This window comes from Vigna unguiculata, chromosome 7 (assembly GCF_037176805.1).
Source record: "Vigna unguiculata cultivar grain cowpea cultivar isolate G323 ecotype 2 chromosome 7, ASM3717680v1, whole genome shotgun sequence".
Taxonomy (NCBI): domain Eukaryota; kingdom Viridiplantae; phylum Streptophyta; class Magnoliopsida; order Fabales; family Fabaceae; genus Vigna; species Vigna unguiculata.
In genome coordinates, this window is record NC_140798.1 from 23,991,471 (window position 1) to 24,012,468 (window position 20,998).

Sequence of the window (20,998 nt, forward strand, 5' to 3'; positions counted from 1 at the left end):
TCCAGATGGAATTCAACACAAAGAGAGGGTTGGCAGATTCCAGAATTATGATAATAAATTAAACAAATTTGCAAATGTTAATAAAGCAGATTAAAAACAGTATTGACTTCCTTGAATTTGAATGCAATTTCACTCATCACATGTCACGTAATTAGGGTTCTGGAATCACCCAATCCACTCATTCAAACCCACTAAGCGAGGATTAAAAACGTATTTCAATATGCAATTAAGCAATGTATACATCTATTCATCTATGGCAGCCAACCTAACTCATTAAACATGAACAAAATAAACCAAGAACACATTACCCAATCTGTAATTAAGCCTTAATAGAATCAAAATAATCATTCATGGTATTAGGTGTGGTGGTCATGCCTTCATCACCCTTTTTCTCGCAAAATTATGGTTATTTTTTGTGGCTGATGACTTGAAGAAGATGAAGGTTGAAGATGATGACGTGTCAGCACGTGCTTGGACAAATTGGTGTGTGGAAGATCATGACACGTGTTTCTTTCTGGTTGGACAGATTTTGTGAGTGATAAAAGGGGTGAAAATAGATAAATTACGGTGGTGCAAAAATAGGTTTTGTGTGCCCTCATTGTAAAAGAGGAGTGTTTAAGTAATGTAAGGGGTGTAGGACAAATTTTTCCAAAGTTTGTTCGTTTTGACCTTATTTTGAAGGTCTTTTGTAATTTTTATCAATTTATTTTTACACCTTGAACAAGTTTAACTTAGTTTCAGTTGCATCAACAAACATTAAAATATCCATAAATAATTTATGTAATCCAAAATCACTTTTTAAAGTATTTTTATTTCACAAACTCAATAAACCTAATTATCACAAATCTTATTTAAATTAATCTTTTAAAGACAAAAATTCAAGATTCAAAATTAAAGATTAAATGAAGTCACAACTACGCACTCATCAATAAGATAAGATTTTTTTTTATTGAATTTTAGTTCCCAAGTTTAGTTATGCACAATATGCATTTTTCTTGTAGATGTAGAAGAAGCGTGTGTGGAAATATTTTGTCTAGATGTTTGAAATTATATTAGTACCAAAGGAATGCGGCATGCATAGCAATTATGAAAAAGTGATATTTACAATGCTATATGGCAAAATAAATAACTAAGGATAGTCTAAGGGAAATAGATCTCATAAGTTTCCTACTATTGAAACAAGTACATCTCATAATTTCCATGTTAAGATTATTAAAATATGAATTGTGGTATTTTTCGGCACAATTTACAATTGATTTGGAGCCAACGGGCATTTTATGTGATTCTCGTTATTAGGCGGAGACAACATAAAGTAAGCCTTTTTCTATTTGCATTTTAGTTGGTAAATTTAAAATACTTAGTGGTTTTTTTCAAAGTTAATGTGCATATTAATTTGATTTTTTATTTTAATAAACACGCGAAATGATTATTGAAGACCAAACAGATTAATCATTAATAGTGTTCTAATAAAACCAACAAAACTAAAATGATTATACTAAACCTGTAATATTTCTATTATACTAAACATAAAATATATCAATATTTATTTACCCTATTATTTAATATGTACTATTTTTGTTAAAGTAAAGAAATATTGTTTTGTATACAGGGGCAACTCCATTCTAAGGACACGACACCCTGGATACAAAATCTTGGGTAAATTCCAAAATCAAAGCCCCTCTATTCTCTCACGCTCCATATAGTATTTTCCATTAAGTTTTGTATCTCGAACTCACAACCAGTTAGAATTTTGACCTTGTTCAAATTGCATCTCCAAGTGTGTTTGGTGATACAAGAAGTTGATTTATAAGTAGAATTTCACAAATTCTAATACATTATCAAATAATAACTTTGATATTTTGGTCACATATATCTTTTACCTTCAGGACTGTGTCAAACATAAAAGACTAGATGGTCATATAATGTTGCCTTAATAAGGTTGGCTTAATTGTAGTTTTTTATAGGGAGCGTACATAGTTTCACATCAATCAGCAATACCATTAATCCATTTTTCTTGCAATGTTTGGATAATCTTCACTATTTTGGTCAAGTACCGTGGACGGTTTGAAGATGACTGGGAGTTTAGGCTTTCGAAAGATTACCCTTTCTGCCATAGAAAAAAAGTTGAAAAAATTCGTAAAGTAATATAATTGAAAACATTTAAAACTGATCAAGACGCTTAAAATTTAAAACAGCTACAACAAAAGTGACTTTCGCACAATATACAACTGACAATACATGAGCAAAAAACAAACCTTAACGTAAACGGTGATCTTGAACTGCTAGACTTCCAGTTCAGATTCAACCACTAGAATAAATTAATCAAAGCCAAAAAGTGATGAAACTAATTCAACATAAAACAGTATAAATATAAAAACTAAATAAATATGAACGTTATCAATAGGGTCAGTTCGTTCAACTTATTCAACCGAGTTTTAGTTCATTCAGAGTCGTCCACACGTCAATTAGGAGGAGACTATACCATAACCAAATAAATGCCAAGTTCCCTGTTAGACCAAGAACTTTTCTGGATCTTCTTTCGTCAACAAACTATATTTTTTGGTATACAAACTAGATATTGACATTACCAGTTGGATAAAATGAAACGTCAAAATCTTTATACAAACACAAAGGAACATGTTACACGCAGTATAGCTAATTAGAGAAATAGAGCAAATAGCTTCCTTTCCGATCTAACATATAGCTGACAACTGAGGGAAAGATCAATTACCTAGTAAGATAATATATTATAAGAAAAAGCACAACAAAGGATGCTACAAGAGAAAACATTCTTCGGCTGGATTTTGTTTCAAATACCTGAAAGATGACACAATATCATAAAAAAAGACACAAAAATAAATACTTGATCCTGATACAGGAAGAAAACACTATATCCCTACCACATCTATTGACACTATCCCGAATCAGAAGGAATGGAAAAGACAACAAATGTATAGAGAAAAATGTAAACAAGACAGTTCACATACCATTTTGAATTTATCCATAGTGCCCGAGAGGACCCCTCTCGAAGAATCCATATCGTTTCCCTATATAAAATGCCAACAGGTTACCAGCAGATAACATGATATATCAGAGAAAATGCAAACATTTTCAGTAATTGCTCGTACGCACCATACGATCCAACATCCGGTTATGACTATCCACTTCCTCATTTATGTCACCTGACAACTGTAGAAACTATGCTCGTTAAAACTATCACAAAATTGCCCATTGTTAATAAATTTACAGGATATACATTTACATGCATCCAAGGTCTTTAAACACTATTATAAAGGGTTTCAAGAAGACAAGAACCAAATAGATATTATAATACTCCACTAATGGAACGGCATCAGTTACACCGTAATAGAATAAGAAGTAATGAAAATATGGGTCAAACAATGATTCGATGAAAGAATGGAAGATAACAAAAACTTGAAAATTGAAATTATTTAAAGCAAGGAACGAAGGAACAGCTCCGAGCTTTAATGCATTATATATATTCCAAGAATTCAATTCCGATCCAGCAGATTAATTCGTGCAGTATAATTTACCTTTCAGTTCTGAACAGAAAAGATAACATGACATTAGAAGCAATAGTAAACTTACTCTTTTCAGAAGATTGACTCTATCTTGCAATCCCTCCAATGCTTGTTCATTATCATGTTCATCAATTTCATGGGAGGAAGTTGAGTAAAGAGACGATGCTCTGATGCCACCCTCCTCAATACCATCAAAAAGTGCAACTCTGTTATTACGGCCATCTCTGAAACAGAAAAAAATAATAGTATACAATGCTGTGATATGAGCCAGATGGTCAAATAATACACAAGCAAGATAGTTTCACTTATTTGATGTTTCCATAAGCGCATAAAGCATCAAGGATTCTAGATATATAAAATGAATTAAATCATAAGGAAATTCGAAAGAAAGGCTGTCTCTGCATTGCTTATATCAGGGGGGAAGACACATCATACACTTAAGCATTTCTTAAAAAAACAAAAATTGTAAACAGAGACCAAATAACCCTAACTACTGATTAAATTGCAGCAGAAAAAATTTTCTACAAAATAATGAGGGACAAAATCTTTTATCACCTCTTATCCTCGGAAGTAAATGGTCACTCGATATTTACTAAACAAATATAACAGCAGAATGTCATTCTCTATTATGTTACACACGCATATCCATTATTCCACCACAAATTCATCATAGCTTATTTGAATACACATGAAAACATGCATAAAACTCGATTCGCTGTGAGCATCAACCATATCGTCATTTCCAGTATCCATGGTAACAGATATGTTACTCCAATTTAACTTTTCTCTTACATTCAATACGACTCGAACAAAAATGTCCACACGAAGGCTCCAATACATATAATGACTTACATAGACAATAAAAACAAAAAGTTGTTCATCTAACACGAATAAAACACTGCATGGGATTGGTAACTCGTTTAAGGAAGTATATGCCAAGATGCGAAACTAGGAAAGCATTGTTTAATCATTTAATGAATACAATTCAACCTCAATTTATAAAACATCTCCCCTCATATTTGTTACAGGAATCTAAACGCCAGAGATAATTCAGTCATCGCAGGATCAAAGGAACTCTTATTCCAATTGGAAGGTGAAGGAATCATAAAACGGTGTATTTTGAGATCAACGAAACAACCCACACTAAAACGCATCAACGATTCACCAATAAATCAAACCCATCGATCGATTCAAACCAGCGCGAGATAGAAAATCCAAAGCCTCCTACGACGTCGTATCAACGGATCTAACAACAATTTCCCCGCGTAACTGAATCGAGTAACGACCGACACTTTTTCCGGAACATATTAACCAGAGAAAACATGAATTTAGTTCACACTAACCTTCTAGCATTCATGCCTCACCAGATCACAAATTCCTAAAACCGTTTTGCAAGTTCTCCCAATCCGTTTGCTAGCGAAAAAAACATAATACATAAAATCCAAAATTAAATAAAGGAAAACGATAAGAAAATACATGAGGAAAATTCAGATCTGAAAACGAATGGAAGAGGATTAGGAGGAGATGAAGTAGAAGATTCTGGAACCTCTGTGTCTTCAAACAAAAACTTGGTGTGAAGCGGAGAAGAAGGAAGGTAGAAGAAATTGGTGAATGAGAGGTTTATATACCATGCGAGGTGGTTTACCACACTGTGACTGTAAACACTGTAATGTGATTAATTACATTTTTGTTATCAGTAAGACTAAGACAATTGAGGTGGCAATGCAAACACACAGTTGCTACCAAAAATACTGTAGACAACAACTGTTCATTTTTTTCCCCTTATTTTCAGGTTCAGAAGATGGCAGGTGGATCTTATTCTTTCTCCTAATCTTGTTTTGAAACCAGCTTCACAATAAAATGTTGAAATTCTCGTAAACTATGCATTGAGATTTAATAGGTTTTATTGATAGGTAGATGAGTAATATGTTTATAATTTATAATTAGATATACAAAATAGATAATTTAACTTCTACTCTTTTTTTTCAATCTACTTCTAACATAATCAGGCATTTTACCAATATACCTTATGAATAAATTTTAATGTTATATATTTTTTTTTTTAATTTATTCATGAAACAAATGCGTGTGTTATAGTTTTTTTAATAATAAAGAATAATTAAATTTGTATTATTATAATTATAAAAATAAATTTATTTTGTACTTAATTTTTTATTATAAAAATAATTTTAGATTTAAAAAAATAGTAAAATAAAAATAAATCATTAAATTAAATAAAAATTACTTAAAACGGATACTTAAGAATAAAATTGCAAAAACTATCCACATTAAAATAAAGAATTTTTTTATATAATAATATAAAAATATAGATGTAGATAATTATTTTTATTTAAAAAATAACTAAATATAAAAAAATAACTATTAAAATAACGGATGTTTAAAGAATAAAAATAAAAAATAAATAGTATTGTCCTAACCACACCACGAGTATACGGTCCTCGGCAACCCTAAAGGTCGACCACTTCAGGCCGAGGGTTAGCCTATATGTGATGGAGCTTGGTGAAGACATGAAGCACCAAGTGCAGCGGAAATGATGGAGGAAGCATGGAAGAGTGGAAGGCAAGTTTGTAGGCTCTTGCTTGCAATGGATAGGTGAAAGGATGAATGATTTAGAGGTGGTTCTAGCCTAGGAAAGGGCTAGAGGTAAAGAGAGTAAGCTCTCTAAAAGATGACTCTCAAGTGACAATAGTGAGGAGTGTTCTCAACTCAAAGTGTCTATTGCACAAAACATTCAAGAGTGTCTACAAATGAGTAAAATTTTGGCTTTTATATGAAGCCATTTACACATGAGAAAGGAGAGCCTTTGGATGGAGTGGACCTTGATCTTGGCCCTTAGATCAAGCTTGGAGAAGGAGGCTTGATCTTGGCCATTGGATGATGCCTTGGAAAAGGAGGAAGCATTCCTAACCCTTGGATGCTTTGGATCCATGAGGTGTAGGAAGAAGTATTGACTTCCACTTAGTCCACCTTGGCTCTTTTGATAGCTCATGGCCAAATCTCCTATTGGGCTTAGTCAAGCCCAATTTTATCAATTCAACTACTCATTGTTTGACTTATTATTCTGGAAAGCAAAGCCTAAACAATGGGCCAATATTATTGCTATTCTATTGCTCTTTGAGACACCTCTTCAAATCTTCACATCTTCTTTGGCCCATGTGAAGAGTGTGAGAAGCCCATGTGGGTTTGGGCCATCTTGAATGAAGCTCAATTGGATCTTTTTTAGCATGCTCCTTGTTATTGGGCCTCTTGGTGGGCTTGGACTTAAAGGTGCATGTGGGCCATGTATTGGGCCTTGAGCATGATTTGGGTCTAGGCGTTGACCCAAGCTATAAGCCTTGTTGGGATCACATCAATATGGCACACAACTACCAATGCCCCCTTAGGGCCGACCACTCCAGGCCAAGGGTTAGCCTATATGGCACACAGCCACCAACACCCTTAGGGTCGACCACTCCAGGCCGAGGGTTAGCCTATATGACACTCAGACATCAAACACCCTTTAAGAGCCGCCCACTCCAATATGCTTTCCCATACGACATGTGACTAGTAATAATCCTCACAAAGAACGCGACCCTTAGCGTTTCCCTTAGGCCGACTACTCCCTAGAGCCCCAATGAAGTAGACCACACCTGATCACAACCACTCGAGAGCCAAGTAGACAAGAAGGACGCGGCGAGCTGAGATCCACATGACCGCATACCGACTACCGAGCACTCGTCACGCCCCCTGGCAATTATTGATAACATTTGAAGGACCAATTGGCAATTTACTCCTTAGCTCTGGACCCAAAGGTAATTAGAAAAAGGGAATTCAAGCCCAAAAACCTATGACAGGTAGGACCCACAGGTAAAAAGGGTATAAATAGCTCACTATTTTATGTATTGATTACGCATTAAATATTCCCTGAGATTCTAACATCACCAATGCTAACTTAGGCATCAGAGTGTCTTTTGCAGCTCCCCTTGCGTCGTCCTCGAAGTTCACCCGAGCAAGAGAAGACTCACCTGCAACCGAATACAAGAGTCCTCCAACAGGTTTGCGGAATACAGTTTGGTCCCAGTAAGAACAATTAGCGCCTACCATGGGGCCGAAAAGTACTTCGAAAAACCCGACGACTCCAAAGACAAGATGGTATCCACAAGAAGTAGAGCAGTAGAGGTCCCAATCGTGGTCCCAACAGCCGAGGTTGGAGACACAGGCCCCTCATCAGATATATCACGCATTTTAGGGGCCTAAGCCAGAATGCAACAAGAATTCGCAGAGTACAAGAAGAGGAACGCGGATGAAATGGAGGAGTTACGGGAAGAGAACTCCCGCCTCAAGCGAAAGATAGAAGTGGATAAGGCGGCTGGAAAACCCTATTCGACGCACTCGAGGGTGGAGGTCCCTCCTACCGAGGATGAGAGCGAATACAAACCCACTGGCCATACAATTCAAGCAGAAACGAAGAAAGCCGCTAAGGAGCTAGTGGCGAGCGAATCAAACCACCCGAGAGAACGGAAACAAGCTAGATTCTCCAACTATGCCCCCTTGAACGCCATTAAGTCTCGCATCCTAGATGAAGTCCTATAAGAAGCATTAATCCCACCACCCAGGAAGTTCTAGAACCCACCAAACGCAGACATGAGCAAGTATTGCCGATATCATCGCAACAATGAGCACACAACTGAGGAATGCGAAACTTTGCGTGACAAGATAGAAGAGTTGATACACGCCGGTCATCTCAAGCACTATACCCGGGGCATAGAAGGAGGAGCGACCCGCCCCCATTATGACATATCAAATAACAGGCGTTTCGAACTGTCGCAACCTAAATTGCGACGGGATGACGAACTAAAATAAATTCATTTAGAAAATAGAGATTTGAAGTCGCCACCATAGTTTATTCTGGAAAACTATGGAAAACCATAAAACATATAAAGTCCAGGAGAACCAAATTTAGGGTCCGGGAGTCGGTTACGCGTAGGGAAGGTATTAGCACCCTACCGCGCCCGCCCAAAGGCGATACCTTTAATTAAATTTGCAAAAGAGATGTGTTTATTTTAAATATTTATTTTTCCCAAAAGTAAGAACATAAATATATTTTTGAGTGAAAAGGACCCGACAAGGATTAACCTTGGTCCTACGTATCCTCATTAAAAATAAGAAATCAGGGCTACGTAGTTCTTTATAAAATTGTTTGATTAAATGATTTAACTTTTGAAAGTTGTCTTTTGACATATTTGAAAGGAAATGTCGTGCGGCGCGAGCGGTCGATTAGACATCAAATACCTCTTTATAACTTATTTATTGATAAGAAAGAGAGTGTCATGTGACGCGAACGGTCAATTAGATAACAAAAACATTTTTAATATTTTTGCATTTTTAAAGAAAGTGTCGTACGACGCGAGCGGCCGATTAGACACTAAAATAATTTTTATATTTTTAATAGAAGTGTCATGTGACGCGAACGATCAATTAGACACTAAAATAATTTTTATTTTTACCTTTTAAAAGAAAGTGTCGTGTGACACGAGCGGCCGATTAGACACCAAAACAAAGAATAAAGAAAATAATTTTAAATTTTTATTTATTCTTATTTTTGAAAATGATTTAAATTTTTATTTCAATTTTAAAATATTTTTATTATTTTTTTGAAAATGACGTGATTGAAATATGAAATTTACTTAAAAAACGCGGAAATGTGATGCATAAAGTAAAGCGCGGGGTGCATAAAGTAAAGTAAACACATTATATCTAAGAAGAAAAATAAAGGAAATGGGTGTGTGCTTAGTGAAAACGCATGTACGAAAAGTAAACTAAAACTTAATGAAAGGGGTGTGGGGTTATTACATTGGGGAATGCATGAAGCAAATAAATAAACAAAATCCAATATTAAAAGCAAGGGTGCATAAACTGAAATCTGGAGGTGCGTGAAGAAACAACTTAAATATGCTAACCTTAATTAAAACAGAGGTGGTGCGTGAATGAATTATAGTGGTGCCTGAAGTAAAAACTTAAATATGCTAACTTTAATAAAAGAAGAGGGGGTGCGTGAATTAAATTATGGAGGTGCATGAAAAAAAGGTTAAATTTGCTACCCTTAATTAACAAAACGCACAGCACAAATGACCTAACCCTTACTTCATCTTCTTCCTTTCCACGAAATACCACTGCCGCACTAACTCACGACCTAGACCACCGGCGGCAATCGTTGTGCCACCACCAACAGTAACGGCAGCTATAGATTTTCGCCTCCATCCCTACACTACCATACCATCAAATGCGGCCACCATTCAAAACGCAATCATGCTCGTGGCAAAGCCGTCAACGGTGACGGCGACCACTCTCAGTTTTTGGCAACGTCGGCACGGCGTTGCTCGCCACTACACCACTCATGATCGCGAAAAACCGTTGCACTGTCTCCACTACTCGCGTCTTCTTCGGGCCATCAAGACTACCGTAAATTTGCCGTCACTGCCACCGTCAGCGTCGGAACAGAGCCATTTCGGCAGTCTTTTCTCTCGCACAAGGACTTCATTTCTCCGGAACTGAACCCCAAGTTATTCCAATACCAACTCAAACTACCTCCAACGTTTCCCTTAATGCTCACTACCACAATCCTATTTTATAGCGGCAATCTAAATCCTTTTTATTTCATTGTTAATTGTTTTGCCATTGTATGAAAACAGAAGACAGAGAAGAGTTTTTGTGATGTGATATTCATTTCAATTGGGACTTCTTTTACTGGTATATAATCAATCGCCATGCTCTCAACTCAGATCATCATATAACACAAAAAAAGATTTGAAGATAGAAAATGCGTACCTCTTTTGCAATTCTGCTTTTGATTCCAAAAATTGTTGGTTTACCAATTGGTTCTCTTTTGTTGCAACTCCGAATTCAATGATTTCAATAAAAAAGTTGCATAGCCATGGTGCCAAAAAAAATGCCGAGCATATTTATATGATGAAAATTTTTTTACGTGTCTGTGTGGTAACCCCCTGGTTCTTGTGTTAACTTCATTAGCAGATGGGGTGGGCAGCAGTTGGAAGAAGTTGGGATAGAAGAAAAAAAAAACTGTTCCCTCCAATCCACAATTTTTATTTTTAATTTTTATTTTTAATTTTTAATTTCTGAATTTATTAATTAATAAAAAATGAAAATATATTTTTTAATTATATATATATATATATATATATATATATATAAACAAAAAGATTATCTTACTTAACGTTTAAAAACATAAATTAAAAATCTTTTATTATTTAACTTTTATTTATTATTATTTTTTTTAACAATTTATTATTTTTTATCTTCTTTTTTTTATATAACACTTATTTTTGAATATATATATATATATATAGATATATATATTATTTTATTTTATTTTATTTTTATTATTGTTATTTTATTTTATATATATTTTATTTTTTATTTTTTATATTTTTTATATTTTTTATATTTTTTATATATTTTTTAAAAACAACATTATTTGCCCGGACGAAATTGGGTGTTGACAGCTGCCCCTCTTTTCTTAGATCTTACTAGATGATACGAAAAATTAGTCATTTTCATATCATCAAAGGAAAATATAAGAAAAGACAGAAACACTAATTTCATCTGGGCTTTAGAAAGAAAACACATCAATGCAAAACATTTAAGAAAAACAATGACCATTCCATCGAAGAGGGTCTTGATATGAAAGATCGATGACCAATGCATTTGTAGAGGGCCTCGATATGAAAGATCGATGACCAGTACCTTTGTAGAGGGTCTCGATATGAAAACATATGAAAATCAATGACCATTCCATCGAAGAGGGTCTTGATATGAAAGATCGATGACCAGTACCTTTGTAGTGGGCCTCGATATGAAAACATATGAAAATCAATGACCATTCCATCGAAGAGGGTCTTGATATGAAAGATCGATGACCATTGCATTTGCAGAGGGCCTTGATATGAAAGATCGATGACTAGTACCTTTGTAGAGGGCCTCGATTGAAAGATCGATGACCAGTACCTTTGTAGAGGGCCTCGATATGAAAACATATGAAAATCAGTGACCATTCCATCGAAGAGGGTCTTGATATGAAAGATTGATGACCATTGCATTTGCAGAGGGCCTCAATATGAAAGATCGATGACCAGTACCTTTGTAGAGGGTCTCAATATATATAAAAAGTAATTTGAGAGTATGATATCCTAATTTACAAAATATGAATGCATGTTATGCATGAATCACCTAGAACTTTGTCTCTTCATTTTTCTTTTCCTTTCATCCTCAATCATTCATTTTTCATCATCATTTTTCCTTCATTTTTCATTTCATTTTTTCATTTCATTTTTTATTTCTCTCTCTTTTTTTTTCTAATTTTATCATTTTTAAGAAGACACATGTCTTTATAATTATTTGCTTTTGCAGCCATCAAATTCAATGCATGCTCATAATTTGTTTTTCACATTATCACCTCACACTCTATATCAGAATCACGAGGAATTAGGCAAATCTTTGCGCGGAATGAGAGCACCGTATACCTTACATTCTCTTTCTTGATGCACAATACATCTCATGTATGTTTGAACCCATGGATAGGTGTTACACAGCTGATGCAATCTTGTGTCAGCAACGTGTTTCAAAACTTGTACCGAAAAAGGATTGCCTCATTTTAAAACTTTTGACTAAATTTAAGAAGTGACTGAGTTTTTGCCCTTTTCCTTTTCTCTCTTTCCTTTTTTCAATATGTGTCATCAACCAAATTTTTGTTTCTAAGTTATTCCCATGAACAAAATCTGACAGACATTTTTCAATCAGTGTGGACTTTAACTAGCTTGTAACGTGGCTCGGGCTTAAAGGTGTTGAAAGAAATAGATATTAAAGGCCCAAATAAAATATTAGTGGCTTTTACATTTTGTAACAAAGATCGTTTTGCAAGATTATCGCTTCGGCTATCACCTAGGGTCTTTGAACTTTTAAAGTTCTCATCATTCTTAACTTTTCCTTCTCAAGTTCTTTTTTCGCCATTACTTTATGACTTTCTTTGAATTTTCAACTTTTGGCTTTTTCATTGAAATACTTTTTTCACTTTATTGAGCCCCTTTAATAGCCTTGCAATTCTTGACATGTTGATGATCCTTATTCAAGGGTATTTTGGGAAACAAATTATTATTTTTTGGCTCAAAGAGGGTACAATGGAAACATGTTTTTAAATCATTTTTTTGGAAGAGAAAAAGATGGCCACACATCATTTTAAATCTTGACTGCCCTATCCTCTTCAAAGAGTTAACTCAGTGACAAAAACAAATGGCATCAGACACATATTACTGTTTATTTTTGTTTGCGTGTATAACTCTCTTTTTCTTCTCCCTCTCTCTCTCTCTCTCTTTCTTTTCACTTTTTTTTAACTCAGAACAGCCTTTTTAGTCCAACAGGGCTATCAAAAATGTGCCTCAGCATACTATTTATATTCTCTATTCTTTTGGCAAATCCTTTATCTTAGGGAAATCTTCATGAATTGGGGAATTCAAACAACATGAGTGTAAAAATGCTTCAAAATAGAAAGTATTTGATCTGCTACCCTCAATGCCACAAAACATAGATGAACCATACCTCCTCACTTTGATTAACTCTCTCTTCACTTTCTTTCACCTCTTCTAGCGATGCACTGCATTTGCAACTGCATAGTCAAACAATTTTGACTTGTGATCTTCTCTATTTATTTTGCTCACTTCCATGACACCCTTCAAGAACCATTTTGGGCTATACTGAATGACTTGTACTTCGTGATTTAAACCCATGGTATTTTATTTCAAAAAGCTCAATGTGATGACAAAAGACACTTACAAAAGAACGTAAAACAAAATTACAAAGAAATAATAATCCAGTCTTGACTACAATAAAGCATAATACAATGAACCATAAGAACAATGTCAATATTTCCCAATCATTATCAGATCATTACGCATAGAACTTCTTTACTGCATCTGAGTTGACATGTAGAGATAACTCTTCCCCATCCATTTTTGTGAGAACTAGCGCACCACCTGAAAATGCCTTCTTCACTACGTATGGGCCTTCATAATTTGGAGTCCATTTCCCTCTGTGGTCTTTTTGTATAGGCAAAATCTTTTTCAAGACTAGATCACCTTCATGAAACTCTCTTGGACGAACCTTTTTATCAAATGCCCTTTTCATCCTTCTCTGATACAATTGTCCATGACAAGCTGCTGTTAACCTTTTTTCTTCAATTAAGTTAAGTTGGTCAAATCTAGCCTGTACCCATTCTGCTTCTTCTAACTTAGTTTCCATTAACACCCTCAGAGATGGGATTTCTACTTCAAAAGGAAGGACCGCTTCCATCCCATATACCAAAGAGAAAGGTATTGCACGAGTTGAGGTCCGTACCGATGTACGATATCCGTGTAGGGCAAAGGGAAGCATTTCATGCCAATCTTTATATGTAATCACCATTTTCTGCAAAATCTTCTTTATATTCTTATTAGCAGCTTCAACGACCCCATTCATTTTCGGGCGATAAGGAGATGAATTGTGATGTTGAATTTTGAATTCTTCACATAGCTCTTTCATCATTTGATTATTCAGATTAGTTGCATTATCAGTGATAATTTTATTAGGCAACCCATATCGACATATCAACTCCTTTTTTATAAACTTTACTACCACCTTTCTAGTCACATTGGCGTAAGAAGATGCTTCCACCCATTTGGTAAAATAGTTAATTGCAACCAGAATGAAACGTTGTCCATTTGACGCCTTCGGCTCTATGGCTCCAATAACATCTATTCTCCACATCGCAAATGGCTATGGTGCAGATAGAACATTTAAGGTTGTAGGAGCTATATTAATATTATCTGCATAGGTTTGACATTTTTCACATTTTTTCACATGCATGTAACAATCATTCTCCATAGTCAACCAAAAATAACCTGCCCTCAAAATCTTTTTAGCCATAGAGTGCCCATTCATATGTGTACCAAAACCTCCTTCATGAATTTCTTTTAATATCAACCCTGCTTCTCTTGCATCGACGCATCTGAGGAGTACCATGTCATGATTTCTTTTATACAAGACATCCCCATTCAGAATAAAACTTGAAGCTAACCTTCTCAAGGTTCTTTTATCATTCTCAGAAGCTGTTTCAGGATATTCTCGACTTTTGAGGTAGCGCTTTATATCAAAATACCAAGGCTTACCATCTGATTCTTCTTCCACTAAATAACAGTATGTTGGTTGTTCATAACTCCTCATCTTGATCATTGGCATTTCCTCATCTTGACTAATTTCAAACATTGACGATAAGGTGGCCAAAGCATCAGCTAATTGGTTATCCTCTCGTGGAATGTGATAGAACTCAATGGAATCGAAATGTTTCATTAATCCTCTAATATATGATTGATAAGGGATTAACTTTTGGTCTTTAGTCTCCCATTCCCCTTTTAACTGATGAACCACCAATGCTGAGTCACCATACACCTCCAACACCTTCACCTTCGACTCAATAGCTGCCAAAATACCCATGGTGCATGCTTCATATTCTGCAACATTATTGGTACAACTAAAGCACAATCTTGCTGTCATCGGAATGTAATGATTCTCTGGCGAGATGAGCACTGCCCCTATTCCATGTCCAAGCGCATTGGATGCTCCATCAAACAGTAATATCCAAGCCTTCTCATGATGGCTACCCTCCTTTTCACTAAATAGGGCAAGAATGTCCTCATCTGGGAATTCAGGTTGCATAGATTGATAATCCTCAATGGGCTGTTGAGCCAGATATTCTGCTAAAGCGCTTCCCTTTACGGCTTTTTGAGTCACATAGACTATATCATATTCTGATAACAACATTTGCCATCGAGTCAATCTACCGGTGAGAGCAGGCTTTTCAAAAATATACTTAATTGGGTCCATCTTAGATATCAGCCAAGTAGTGTGACTCAACATATATTGACGTAAACGATGTGCTGCCCATGTTAATGCACAACAAGTTCGTTCCAACATAGAATATCTTTGTTCACAACCTAAAAATCTTTTACTCAAATAATAAATGGCATGCTCTTTCTTCCCTGTCTCATCATGTTGCCCTAAAACACAACCCATCGATTCATCCAACACAGTTAAATATAAAATGAGGGGCCTCCCTGATACCGACGGACGCAGTACGGGAGGATCCTACAAATACTGTTTGATTCTATCGAAGGCTGCCTGGCAATCTTCATTCCATTCCATAACTTGATTCTTACGCAACAATCTAAATATTGGCTCACAGGTGGAGGTTAATTGGGAGATGAATCTAGCAATGTAGTTCAGTCTGCCTAAAAACCCTCACACTTCTTTTTCAGTATTAGGAGCTGACATTTCCATTACTGCTCGTACCTTATCTGGGTCAACCTCAATACCTTTTTCACTGACAATAAAACCCAATAACTTTCCTGACTTTACACCAAAGGTACATTTAGCCGGATTCAATCTGAGTTTAAACTTTCTTAATCTCTCAAACAATTTTCTCAAATTAAAGATGTGATCATTTTCTGATTTAGATTTAGCAATCATATCATCCACATAAACCTCGATTTCTCTATGCATCATATCATGAAAAAGAGTCACCATCGCTCTTTGATAAGTTGCCCCAGCATTTTTAAGTCCAAATGGCATTACTTTGTAACAAAATCTTCCCCAAAGCGTTATAAATGTTGTTTTCTCCATATCTTCTGGTGCCATCTTAATCTGATTATACCTGGAGAATCCATCCATGAAAGAGAACAATGAAAATCTAGCAGTGTTATCCACCAAGATGTCAATATGTGGCAATGGGAAATTATCCTTAGGGCTAGCTCGATTCAAATCCCTATAATCAACACACATTCGGACTTTACCATCTTTTTTAGGCACAGGGACAATGTTAGCCACCCATTGAGGATATTTTGCTACAGCCAAAAACCCTGCATCAAATTGCTTCTTCACTTCTTCTTTAATCTTTAGTGACATTTCAGGTTTCATTCGTCTTAGCTTTTGTTTAACTGGGGGACATTCTTCTTTAAGTGGAAGTTGATGTTGCACTATATCAGTATCCAACCCAGGCATATCCTGGTATGACCAAGCAAACACATCTCTGAACTCTTTCAACAAATCACATAATTTTCCTCGTACCTCCTTACTCATGTTGTTACCAATTTTAACCTCTTTTCTCTCATTTTCATCCCCTAGATTAAGTATTTCAATGATCTCTTGATAGGGTTTTATTTCTCGGTCTTCTTGTTTCACTAACCTTAACAACTCAGAAGAAGGTTCCCAATCGTCTTCATGATCGTCATCCATATTATCGATAGGGTGCTCAAAATTAGGAATATTGACATCATTATTTTCAAAACATTCATTGTCATATCTACATTATTTGGATTTATAAAAGAAAATAAATAGACAAACAAAGTATGTAGTGAAAGAAAACATAACTGAACATCACATTAACTGAAAACAAAAAAATAGAACCAGTCCATAAAGACATCTTAGAATGTTTTGGGGAAAAACAAAATAAAAATAACAATAACAAGCATTACATTTGACTGAACTTAAACACCACAGGTAAATTCACGGTCTTCCAATTATCGATTTGCATGTTGGGAGGACAAGGCTGCACCAAACTAGAACTTCCTTCCCCAGATTCATCTTCAATAACTGCAACTTGACTAGCATTGATCCATCCAGTACTACGAAAGCTCTTCTTTAAGTCACATATGGAGATCTTTCCTACCCTCGGCTCACGACCCTGCAAGCGAGCTAAGCTCCGTTCTTTCTTTTCCTCCATTAATCTTCTTTTGTCCTCCTTAGTAGGCTTGTACCCCAGGCCATATTTGTTCTTGTTCTCAACAATTTTCAGTGGAAATATTGGTCCCTGTCCAACTTTGCCTAGGCCTTTCCCATATTTATAACCTTCTCTCAACATAACCCTTGCCATCATCAGAGAGGCACATGACAAATATGGCTTTATCTGAAATGGTTCAACATATGTATTCCCCACAATTTCCAAAGCTTGAAAAGCCGTCTCAAGAGCCTCCTCTGTTGTTTCAATATATCGAGCAGATGAAGGACCACTCACCAGAAAATCTTCCTCTCCTGAAACTGTTACCATTTTATCCCCCATTACATACTTCAACTTTTGATGCAAAGTGGAAGGCACCACCCCTGCAGAATGAATCCAAGGTCTACCAAGTAAACAACTGTATGCTAGTAAGATATCCATTACTTGAAAAGTTATTTGAAATACACACGGACCAACTTGAACTGGCAACTCTACTTCTCCCATCACCTCTCTTTTGCTACCATCAAAAGCTCTCACAATCATAGTACTTGGCTTCATAGGGAATTTATCACGTGATAACTTCTCCAGCGTCACCTTAGGCATCACATTTAGGGAAGAACCATTATCAATCAGCACACGAGCTATGACATGGTCGAGACATTTAACAGATACATGAAGAGCTTTATTGTGTCCTCTTCCTTCAACTGGTATCTCATCATCCGAAAAAGTAAGGAAATCATTAATGGTAATATTATTAACAATCCCTTCAAATTTATCCAACGAAATATTTTGTTCAACATGAGCCCCACTCAGTATTTTCATTAGCAACTTTCGGTGAGCTGTCGAATGCATGAGCAATTCCAAAAGCGAAATACGAGCTGGCATACGATTCAACTACTCCACCACCTTGTATTCGCTTTGTTGTATGAATTTCAAAAATTCACCGGCCTCTTCATCTGATATTTCTTTTAGTTTATCTCTTTTGCATTCTTCTTCATCTTGTATCGTCTTTTCTCTTAATATCTCTTTTGCTTTTTCAATTCCATCATTTACTTTACTTTTATGGCATACTTCCTTCCTTAGATCTGGTGGTGTAAAGAAACGACCACTCCTTGTTATCCCACCAAGACCTAATATATTTTCAACATTTGGACCTTCATGCACAGAAGTGTTTTCAACTTGTTGTCCCTCACCTAATTCATGTACTCCATACTTCCATGGAACAACTCTATCACTTTCATAAGGAAAAGAGGAGGGCGTTTTTATCACTATGTATTGCCTTCCTTGTTCCATGAAAGAAGGGGCAAGTCTAGTGAAATGAATCACTAAAGGTTCTGGCGTGGTTAAATTGGATTGTTCATCATTTTGGGCCAATACCTCCTCATCCTTCTTTCCATAAAAAACTTGCAGGAAATGCTTATCAATTAGATTTTGCAACTCTAGCTTGAACTCCACGCAATCATTAATAGAATATTTGGCACCCGGATGGAATGCACATGCATTACTCAGATCATATTCACCTTTTACTAGCCCCATTTCTAATAGTGCTTCAAGAATGAATTTCATAGAGCTCTGAATTTCACTCACTTTTCTTACCAACCTTTTCTCCCTGACCTCAATAGCATTTGTTGAAGTCTTCTCATGCCCCGACAAAGGGTTATTTTCAATACTGGGTTTATCTTCTTTGAATGTCAACCACCCTACATCAATCAAAGATTGTACCTTATATTTGAGAGGAAAACACCTTTCTGTCGAATGCCCCTTTACCCCTCCATGGTAGTCACATGTAGCATTTGGATCATAACTCTTGGAAAAAGGAGGTTGTTGTGGCTTCATTGGGCAAATTGCAACAAAAGATTTACGAAGAAGCATCGATAACAACTCTGTGTATGTCATAGGAATAGGAGTAAAATGAATAAACTTCCTCTCCCTTCTTGTATTAGTACTTTGACCTGGGTTCTCATTATCACTAGTAGTCGCTTTCTGAGGTTGCAACTGATTGTTTGAAACAGGTTGTATTTGGTAATTAACAGGTGCACGGTTATCCCATGCGGATGCGGCATGAACTTCAACTTCTTTTTTCTTACTTTGATTGAAACCTGGTTTTTTGGTATTTGCAACCGCGGGCGGGCCATATGCAATTTTACCATTTTTTATCCCAGTCTCAATCCTTTCACCAATGATGATGATGTCCGCAAAATTAGAAGATATATTCCAATTCCCAATCATATGCTCATAAAATAGTGGTTGTAATGTATTCACAAACATTGTAACCATCTCCTTATCATATAGTGGTGGCTCAACCTGGGCAGCTATCTCTCTCCAACGCTGGGCATACTCTTTGAAAGTTTCATTTTTCTTCATTGTCATGTTTTGCAATTGTATTCTGTCTGGTGCTGTATCCATATTAAATTTATATTGCTTTATGAAAGCATCAGCTAGATCCACCCAAGAATGAATATGAGTCGGCTCAAGATGCATGTACCAATTCAACGCTGCCCCAGCTAGGCTATCTTGGAAAAAGTGGATAAACAATTTCTCATCATGAGTATGACCAGCCATCTTTCGACAGTACATTGTTATATGGCTTTTTGGACACGTAGTCCCCCTATATTTCTCGAACTCAGGCACTTTGAACTTAGGGGGTATCACCACGTCAGGGACCAAAGATAAGCCTACAGCATCACCGAATCCATAACTTTTATTCCCTTCAATAGCCCGTAGTCTTTCCTCCAATATCTCTAACTTTCCCTTATTATTCTCAGTCGATGAAATCACTTGAGCTAGTGTCTTTTCTTGTAAACCCACACCTAGAGTCGAAACATGTGGTGGAATCGATACATTAGGATCTGTGTAGGTTGTGATTCCAACCACACTTTCTCCTGGGCGTACCTGGTTCCTAAAATCAACCATCCCAGTTGACACTTGGAACTGCTCATTAGGTAATGAAACAAGTATGCTTGTATTACCACCAGAGAACGGAATCTTAACTTGCTCTACATACTCTGCCATTGGAGGTGTGTAACCCGGGGGTAAGCCATAAGGTGGAAAAGCTTGAGATGATGTCCCTTGACTCATAAGATGATGTGATGGGCAAACCGGAGGTCCACTTGATACATGAGGATGAAAGCCTGGAGGGTAGGAAGTACCACCGTCAACTGCTGAACTTTCTCCTGAACTCTTCATAGTCCTCAATGCCTCCAAGATCTGACCCATTTGATCCTTTATTTGGCTGATTTCACCCTTCACTTGGCTAATTTCTTCCTTTACTTCCTCGTGTGCATTTTCCCAATCCTCCATTGTTTTGGAATTTGCCCGAGTTCTATAAGGGTGTCTCGGAAACTTTGCCGTATTCACTTACTGTCACTCTTCTGTTTAATTTCAAATGAAATGAGAAGTGCGAAAAAGGAAAAGAAAAGACAAAATGCAGATGCAAACATTCTAGCTAGAAATTATAAAGCTGTGCGAATAATACTGCGAGTAATAATGGAAATTAACGCGGAATAAAGTAGTCGATTCAAACAAAAATCCACAATGTTCAGAAGTTCATAACAATGAAAAAGAAAGAAAGCATAAACATCAACTACGAGCTCTAGCCACTATATTCTTCATTTCCCCTACTAGCTCTCTGCAGTAA

At 36.2% G+C, this 20,998-nt stretch overlaps 1 protein-coding gene and 1 pseudogene across 5 annotated transcripts; both read right to left on the reverse strand.

Moving 5' to 3' along the window:
* Positions 1-1,756: 1,756 nt before the first annotated feature.
* LOC114189500 (bet1-like SNARE 1-1) lies at positions 1,757-5,370 on the reverse strand. 5 transcript variants are annotated; one of them, XM_028078076.2, is made up of 8 exons: positions 5,089-5,370; positions 4,886-4,955; positions 3,610-3,766; positions 3,133-3,189; positions 2,988-3,047; positions 2,732-2,817; positions 2,256-2,308; positions 1,757-2,107 (listed from the first exon to the last, which is right to left on the reverse strand). In XM_028078076.2, exons 2-7 carry the CDS (start codon positions 4,897-4,899, stop codon positions 2,302-2,304), a joined length of 381 nt encoding a protein of 126 aa, XP_027933877.1. In that variant the 5' UTR covers positions 4,900-4,955; positions 5,089-5,370; the 3' UTR covers positions 1,757-2,107; positions 2,256-2,301. The 5 variants fall into 5 exon arrangements, with proteins under 5 accessions (XP_027933877.1, XP_027933878.1, XP_027933876.1 ...); XM_028078077.2 differs by lacking the exon at positions 2,732-2,817; XM_028078075.2 differs by lacking the exon at positions 2,256-2,308.
* An 8,132-nt stretch (positions 5,371-13,502) lies between these two features.
* Positions 13,503-20,663, reverse strand: LOC114191230 (uncharacterized; annotated as a pseudogene).
* Between the last annotated feature and the right edge of the window lie 335 nt (positions 20,664-20,998).